This window comes from Acyrthosiphon pisum, chromosome X (genome assembly GCF_005508785.2).
Source record: "Acyrthosiphon pisum isolate AL4f chromosome X, pea_aphid_22Mar2018_4r6ur, whole genome shotgun sequence".
Lineage (NCBI taxonomy): Eukaryota > Metazoa > Arthropoda > Insecta > Hemiptera > Aphididae > Acyrthosiphon > Acyrthosiphon pisum.
Window position 1 is genome coordinate 98,578,185 of NC_042493.1, and position 9,159 is coordinate 98,587,343.

The 9,159-nt window shown below is 40.0% G+C and overlaps 2 protein-coding genes across 2 annotated transcripts in view; both read right to left on the reverse strand.

Annotated features, from left to right (window-relative positions):
• LOC103309188 overlaps nt 1-1,418 on the reverse strand; it is a 1,651-nt gene extending 233 nt beyond the window's left edge. Inside the window, exons 1-4 of the mRNA XM_008184037.1 lie at nt 1,283-1,418; nt 849-1,192; nt 672-793; nt 272-619 (exon numbers count right to left, since the gene is read on the reverse strand). Of these exons, the coding sequence (XP_008182259.1) occupies nt 272-619; nt 672-793; nt 849-1,192; nt 1,283-1,418 (950 nt within the window). The remainder of the gene's footprint in view (nt 1-271; nt 620-671; nt 794-848; nt 1,193-1,282) is intronic.
• A 698-nt stretch (nt 1,419-2,116) lies between these two features.
• LOC103309187 lies at nt 2,117-3,955 on the reverse strand. The gene has a single exon (XM_008184036.1). It carries the CDS (start codon nt 3,953-3,955, stop codon nt 2,117-2,119), a length of 1,839 nt encoding a protein of 612 aa, XP_008182258.1.
• Between the last annotated feature and the right edge of the window lie 5,204 nt (nt 3,956-9,159).

Here is a 9,159-nt window from a genome sequence, read left to right on the forward strand (position 1 = left end):
CATGTATATATAGGTAATTAGGTAATATATATGTGTGTGCTCAGCTATACGCGTACTGCTTATGGATCAGAGGTGTAGTGACGTCGGCACGATCCATTACATTGGCGGTGAGTAGTGGTGGTGACGGGCGATCTATGGTTGGGCGGGGAGTGGTGGGACGGCAGCCAGATCTATGGCTGGGCGGGAGTAGCGGAGGTGGCAGGCTGGGCGTGGAGTAGCGGAGGTGGCGGTGGCGGTGGCGGTCCTAGGATCGGCAAATATATCCTACTACCCAGAATTGTTCAAACGTCCACCAACCAAGATTAGTCCGTCCTTTATAAATAGACATAGGGACTTCAGTTTACTTTTTAGGTTCAACGCCCTTTGAGATTCCAGAGATCGCAACTCATCAAGGAAACATTCGGCTTGGACTTGTTTCAGTATACATACTCCGGCCGCTTGCAGTTCTCTTACAGACAAATGAACTTCACTTGGTACCCTTCTTGTTCTCAAATATTCTACAAGTCTTTTTAACCAAGCTGTTGCTCTCTGCAGCCGTGACCAGGAGGAGTAATGTTGAACCAACTCTTGATTAGATTGAACTCCGACTAATGCAAATTGTATCAGGTATTTCTTCTTCCTTCAATATGTTTTTTGGGACCTTTTCCCACAACTCATCTGATATGCCTAACCAATCAGGTCCATTCCACCAAAGATTAGAAGCACTTATCTCCGTTACATTAGTACCTCGAGATATCATATCAGCAGGGTTCTTATCTGTTCTTACATAATTCCATTGATGCATTTGTAAGCTCTAAGATCTGATTAACGCGATTATGAGATTGTGCATTTAACCAACTAAGAACTACAGTGGAGTCTGTCCACAAATTACACTTATGACGATCAATTTCCCAAGCATCCGCTAGCTTTTGGAGTAATTGTGCTAATACCAAGGCACCATTCAGTTCAACATGAGGAATTGTTGAACCATTTGTTGGCGCTACACTACTCCTAGCATACAGCAGTCGAACCTGCCACGTATTTTCGGAACAGCGCGATCGTATATATATGCAAGCCCCATAGGCTTCTTGCGATGCATCACAGAATCCGTGTATTTGGAATTCATTTGGTTTGGGTAGAACCTTTCTTGGGATGGATACATTTTGCAGTTTCTCTAAATCCTTATGGAATGACATCCACCGATCATGAATGTCTGAAGACAAGGGACTATCCCAATCAATTTACAAAGCCCATACCTGCTGTAAAAATATCTTTCCCTTTACGAGTATTGGGGATATTAAACCTATGGGGTCAAACACCTTGTTCAAATCGGATAGAAGTGTTCTTTTGGTCGATTTTGATCGTGCTGGAGTTGGTATGACATTGAGCCTGAACTCGTCAAGTACTGGGTTCCAACATAAGCGGAGAGACTTGACCATTTCTTCATTTCCTAATTCCAAGGTGAATAAGGGGTCCCTGACATTTTTCCAATATATCCCAAGACGTAAGAGGAATTCGAACACCACTTTCTTAGAGGTAATTTTGCTGAGGCTAGAATTGACGTTATCTCTTTGTACAATTGAATACATTCAGCTTCGGTTTCACCTCCCGCCATAAGATCATCCATATAAAAATCCTTCGTTATCGCGTCCGCAGCTCTGGGAAAATGTTCGTACGCTTGTTGTGCCAACGTTACCAAACACTGCCTTGTCATGAACGAGGCTGGTTTTGTACCATAAGTTACCGTGACCAATCGATAGGTCCGCAGAGCTTCACTAGGATCATTTCGCCAGAAAATCCATTGGAGATCCCAGTCTTGTTCTGCCACAGCTACTTGTCGGAACATCTTCTCAATGTCAGACGAAATTACATATTGAAATTTTCTAAAACCCGTAAGAATTGAGAATATGTTCTCCTGCGTCTTTGGACCTCGCATCAATACGTCGTTGAGTGAAAACCCTGAAGAAGTTCTCGCTGAGGCGTCAAAAATGATTCGAATTTTAGTTGTTAAACTTGAGCTCTTGAATACTGCATGGTGTGGTAAGTAGCATGATCGCTTAGGAATATTCGATTCCTTCACAACTTCTTATATATGGCCCATCTCCAGATAATCCTTTATGAACTTCGTGTACTCAATTCACAAGTCTGCATCTTGCTGTAGTTTTCTCTCCACACTGAGAAACCTAGATGTAGCTGAATTGACACTCTGACCTAAATTAGTTAGGTCTGTTTTGACGGGTAATTGCAGCACGAAACGACCTTCCTCATTTCGTCTGAATGTGGACTGAAAATGTTCGAGCCCATGGTTTTCTTCGGTAGAACACTGGTTTGCCTTTGATTGTTTGTCGTACAAAACATCTTCGTGGCCGAGAATTGCCTTAGATTCTTCTTCCAACGATCTGCCAACACTTAGCAGACATGTGTGGCTCAACTCACCGGTGACTATCCAACCCAACTTGCTGTCCTGCAGATATAACATCTTCACATCCAGCTGTATACGACTTGGCTGCAATATGTCAAAGAATGCACCACCTCCAATCAATAAGTCGATTTGTTTGGAATCACAGAAATGAGGGTCAGCTAGCTGTGGTAATAGTTCACTTGGAATTGTCCAGCCTTCCACTGGAGTACGAACAGGTTGTAGTTGTGACATGATAACAGGTAAGGTATGACAAGATAAGTTGAAACTCGATGAACCCAATCTGGTATCAACATGTACATCAACATAGGTACTAGACTGGAGTGTGTTTGCTCCTATGCCACTAACTGGAAGCGACGACCTTGCAGCTGGTAATTGTAGTTGTTTTGCTAGTCTCTTGGATATGAAGTTAACCTGCGAACCACTATCTAGTATGGCATGGCATTTCCTACGCACACCTTGATGGTCCCTTACTAGAAATACTGCTGTTGACAAAAATACGTGTCCATGTTCTTGATGAACTAGTAATACCTTTTTTGAGCCAGTCTGGTTTGAAGACGAAGCTAAACCTTCTTCAGGCGTGTCCTCGTCACTCACAGATTTCGAAGGTTCCCTTTTTCTTTCATAATGAAGTAAAGTATTGTGCTTCCCTTTGCAGACAAAGCAATTATATCTTAATCTGCATTTATCAGCTGCATGTGCTGGATGAAGACAGTTGAAACATAGCTTAGTTACACGTACAAAATTAATTCGATCTCCGACTGAAAGGTTCTTAAAACTGCTACATGTATACAACCTGTGGATGCTTGTGCAGTATGCGCATTTTTCTTTCACTTCGGATGCTGATACAAGAGCACCTATTGAGTGGGCTCCAAACTTCTTACTACTCGCTGATTGGGTGAGTTGAGCTTCCTTCAATTGGTTTTGTTTTGAATACCTTGTGCCCGAATTATTTGGAATAACCTTAGATCCCTTTTGATTTAAACCTACTGTCTCTGAACCTTCTGACGCCACACACCAGCTAGCCAGAAACGATTCGAGGTCCGAGTACTTGGGTAAATCAGTGTTTCTCAGATGTAGTTGCCATCCATGCCTGGTGCTTCTGTTAAGACGTCCTGTAACTATAGTGATTAACCACGCATCCCATTGTTCGATCGATTGGTCAAGCGCTCTCAGTGCGGCAACGTGAGTGCTTACATGTGAATAAAGTTCTTGCAGCGCTGATGCTGATGGTTCTTCGATCCTTGGACATTCAAGAAGCGATCGTATGTGCGACTGAATTACAAGACTAGGGTTGTCGTATCGTTGCTTGAGCCTTTCAACAACTACCGAATAGTTGCCGTCGTTGATAGGAATAGAACGCACCAAGTCTAATGCTTGCCCTTGTAAACACGAACGCAAATAATAAAACTTCTGAGCATCTGAATATTCATTTCCTTCATGTACTATAGCACGGAAAATATCGAAGAATGAAGACCATCCTGGTATGATTCCATTGAAGTGGTATTGGTGGCAGCTGATTCCGATGTCCTGAACTGCTAGAAATGTGCGAAGCATTGTGAACAGAAGTGTTTGATACCTTATCTGCCTTGATAATTTCTTGAATCTGTGATCTTATCATAAAATAAAGTTCTTCAAAATTATTCCTCTCAGTTTCAGCTTCTACAGTATCTACAATAGAAATCAATTCGATTTGGGACTGAATGTCATCAAACTTCCTGTTTATTTGTGGCAGCTCCTCCTGCCTGAACTCGAGTAATAAGACTGCTTGCTCACCGATAACGAAATTTGAAACAAAGGTTTGGGCACGTGAGAGGCGGATAAAAAATCGATATTGGCAGCAATGAACACTACCGATAAATACTATGGTAACGTTGCCACCATTGTTGGCCTCGGACTCAAAAACATTGTAGAACGTACACCCGAAGCTATAACCGACAGTAATTGTGCAATATATCCACAGTTCAGTCGTGTAGAACCGGGTAAGCATGCGTTATACTTCATTATACATTTATCCAATATAATCTAACACATTTTTTCGTAGAACAAAAGGACAACGCCACACAAGGAGCAGAGTCCAAGGGTAATGCAGAACCATCTGATACCACAACAAAATCAACAAATAACACTGACTCAGGGGGACAATTGCGTACTGATCACCAGCACGTCCATAACTTCGATAGTAATTTTTCAACTAGCGGTAATAACATGGACACTCCTACATCGTCGTTCAAGAGGGCTGCTGATTCCCCAGCGGGGGCTTCCTTTAGCAAGAAATCCAATATGGTTTTACCTGGTATTGCTAGTGCCACTGCTTCTGACAGCGATACGGGAAATCCCAGTCCTGAAAATGCTGTATTACCTAGACCCAATCACATTACAACAGGCTATACTATGGTATTCAAAAAATGTCATTCATTTATATCATACGGATTGGAAAATGTTGGACTTATCTTCTACGGTAAAAGGATTGCACGTGGTAACAACTTCGTTGAATCACATACCGGTCGAATATCCGTTTTTGTATTTATCGAATACAGGTTAGTGAGTACTACACCGGGTTCATTGTGTAAACACGTAAAACAGTTCGTGTTTAACCACCGACCGTGAAACACGTGTGTTATATCGCTAACGTTTTTATAGCTGCCGATAGCACGTCTATCTTATCGTCGTCCAGCAGGTAATATGATTTGATTATTATATTATAACCCCTGCACGCTTTACTATTCGAGTAATGAATAAATCAAAGGGCACAATGCCCAACACCAACACTTTTACTAATAAATTTTTAAATTTCAAAAGCTCAAACGTTTCATCTAAATCAAACAAACAACTAAAAAACCTTCGATTCCTCGATCATCCGCAACTACGGCCGCGGTGGTTACAAATCGCTGTACTCCCCCCATGCGCAATACCACCAACAACTCGCCGCAACGTACCGTCAATAAGAACATTACACCCTCCTCCTCTCCCGCACCGCAAGCCGATAACACACACGCCACAGCCGTTATCGCGACTCACACTAATTACGATAACTCGATCAGTTCACAGCCATTATAAGCACATACGTGCAGTACTACATTAATCAATAACAAGGATAATAATATAAATTTTGCATATGCCGCTGCCATGGATAAAATTCCGATCAAGGATCACACTATCGTTTTTAATTCTATAGACGGTGTACCTCAAATACAATACATTTTAGCGATCGGAAAAATAGTACAACCCAATAACATAAAATTCGTCTTCAGAATATCAAATAATCGTTTTTGTATTTTCTTGTCAAATAAACAAATTTTGGACAACTTAATGCAAACAACAAATCATATTAATATTCACGACCATGTTATTCAAATACGCAGACTTATAAATCCAGCAAAAAGATTTATCATATCTAACGTATGTCCATCCATTCCAAACCAAGCAATTGTAGATGCCCTAAAAAATTCAAATATTGTCCCAATCTCATAAATTACACACCTTAAAGCCGGAATCAAGGTAGAAGGCTATGAACATATAATGAGTTTTCGCCGCCAAATTTATATAAATTACGATGATGTCCCTAAGCTTCCTAGCTCAATATTAATCAATGTAAACGATAATCAATTCAGAATATTTTTCACCGACGAAAAAATAACTTGTTTTTTATGTAAATCGGTTGACCACACAACAACTAACTGTAATAAAAACACTGAAGATAAATTTAAAAGTGATCATCCGTCTGTTTCCAATGCAACAAATACTCTTGATATTACCACTGAAGTACAAATAGAAGACACTCTCCCATCCTCAACACCTGAATTAGAATTTCTTGAAAAAATCACTATGGGCTGGTCTAATGAACCAGAGCCCACTTCACAATCAAACATCACTCCGGATGTATCCCATGACTCACCTCTAAACGAGACCTATAAAAGACCTTTCTCCGAATCGTCATCCTGAAAACCCCCTTCCTCACCGAACAACTTAAACACCCCCACGATCATTCCGACCAGGGAAAATTCCAAAAAAAACACAAAATATGTTCGCGATCAAACTCGTCAAACAGACAAAAAAATGCCTACGAAGAGGGCCTAAAAACAGTGGAAGAATTTTTCACCACCAATGATTCCTCACCAATTACTTTTCTCCAATTTAGATACATCTTAGACAATTTTACTCTCAAATCAATGAACATTCACACGCTGACCAAAAATGCAAATACCGATTTAATATCTCTAATGGACTTATTAGACTCGATTCGAGAGATAGTAAGAGATCGTAAACTCAAAATACGCCTTTCAAAGTTAGCACAACTTCTGTTTCAAGCACTACCTCCTCATGAATCCCCTGCATAAGCCAAACTCAATCAATATAACACACATATAGCTGAACAACCATATCATCACTCATTTCATAACTTATAAAAATATATTATCTATGAATCATATTATTCAATGGAACATAAATGGTCTACAAAAGCACTACACAGACATCCACCGAGCAAAGTTCTCCATCCAACCCATTGCCTTCTGTTTCGAAGAAACAAATCTTAGACCCAACGCTTCTTTCACAATACGAGGATACAATGGATACTTCAAAAACCGTCAAACAAATGTCCGTGCAAGTGGTGGCGTCGCCGTCTTTGTCAGCACCCTCATTGAAAGCACGGAAATTCCCATACAATCAAATCTAGAAGTAATAGCCATCTCATTACACACCAAAAATCCACTATGTATTTGCAATATTTACTTGCCAGATAGCTCCAACTTATAACTCAATGATCTAAACAACATAATCAGACAACTACCAAAACCATTTTTATTCTTAGGCTACTTCAACAGTCGCAACCCAATTTGGGGATCAAACTACACCGATGCTAGAGGAAAAATCGTAGAAAAATTCCTCGACAATGAACAAATCATTCTTCTTAACACCGGAGAACACACTCGACATAATGTAGCAAATAACTCCTTCTCATCTATCGAATTGTCAATAACCAGCTCCTCTCTGGCACCTAAAACAAAATGGAAAGTTCTCACCGATTATAATTGTAGCGATCACTGGCCGATATCCATAGAGTTACTCGACCATTCTCCATAAATACCTTTTCCCCCAAATGGAACACCAAAATACCTAATTGGGAATTATTCAACGACCTCATAAGTCAATCAATCACGGAGAACCCAATAGAAATTGACCCTCCCATCAATCAAACCGTGATCAATTATTTAACTAATAACTGCACACACACTATCCTAATGGCAGCCACTAAGGCAATAGGTAAAACTAACCATAACACTAAAAAGAACCTAGTTCATTGGTGGAATCATGAATGCAACGAATCAATAAAACTGTACACAAGATGTCTCAATAAATTTAAAAAATCAAAATCCCCTCTTGACCATATTCAACTTATAAAAGCCCGAGCTCATTCCAGATATATCACCAAAAAGAGCAAAACAGAAACATGGCAAAAATATACCAGCTCCATTAATACCAACACTCCCTCAATGGAAGTCTGGAATAAAATCAAAGCAATAAAAGGTATATCTAACCACCGTTTACCCTAGGTTCTACAACATAACAATACTTCACTCTCGACACCATTGGATATAACCAAAGCCTTCGCGGAAGTCTACCAAAAAAATAGTAGTGACTCAAATTACGACCCAGATTTTGCCTTCTTCAAAGACAATTTTGAAAAGTATACTACAAACGAACCAGAGTTAGAATCTCATCCCCACTTAAATTTCTTAAACATGCCTTTCAGCACTTCTGAAATGTTGGACGCTAGATCAAACTGCAACAGCAAAAGCCCTGGACCAGACGATATACCATATTCTTTCATCAAAAACCTCCCTAGCAATGGCCTAAATCAACTACTTCAAATATACAATTTAATCTGGGAAACAGGTTTTTACCCTGACCCATGGCGTAATGCAATAATCATACCGATTCCCAAACCCAACAAAAATAAATTCAACATATCCAATTACAGACCAATCTCCCTCATAAGCACACTAAGTAAACTTTTGGAAAAAATGGTTAACAAACGCCTAACGTGGTTTCTTGAAACATCTAAACTTCTACCCAGCAACCAATGTGGCTTTAGGCGAAATCATTCAACCTTAGACCACCTCTCATGTCTACACACGGATATCTGCAATGCAATAAATACTAAACAACATCTTATACTTATAGCACTAGATCTTGAGAAAGCCTATGACGTGGAGTGGCGCAGCAGAGTCCATCATATCATTCATAAGTGGGGCATAAACGGAAACATCCTAACATTTCTTAAAAATTTCCTCACAAATCGCACGATACAAGTCAAAGCTCACCACAATTTATCCAACTTGTACCCTACTGAAAATGGCCTCCCCCAAGGATCAGTCCTCAGCGTAACCTTGTTTCTTATAGCCATACATGACATATTTCTCCAAATTCAAAAACCCACCAAACACCTTATCTTCGCTGATGATTGCTACATATACTGCAGTGGCACCAACATAAATACTACCCGGGAAATACTTCAAAACGCCCTCCATACTCTACAAGAATGGGCCAATAAATCTGGATTCATCTTTTCTCTTCGAAAAAGCAAAGGCATACAATTCAATCTCAATTTAGACACCATCCTCTACCTCAAAAACACTCAAATCCCCTTTCATAAATCACTCCGTATACTAGGATTGATTTTCGATAGTAAGTTAAACTGGATCACGCACCTTAAACAGCTAAAGTTGCATGGCAAGCCAAATTGATTTTATAAAACT

Bases quoted from the DNA above. Each gene is read 5' to 3' on its own strand.
- LOC103309187 (XM_008184036.1), bottom strand. From the start codon at position 3,955: ATGCTTCGCACATTTCTAGCAGTTCAGGACATCGGAATCAGCTGCCAC.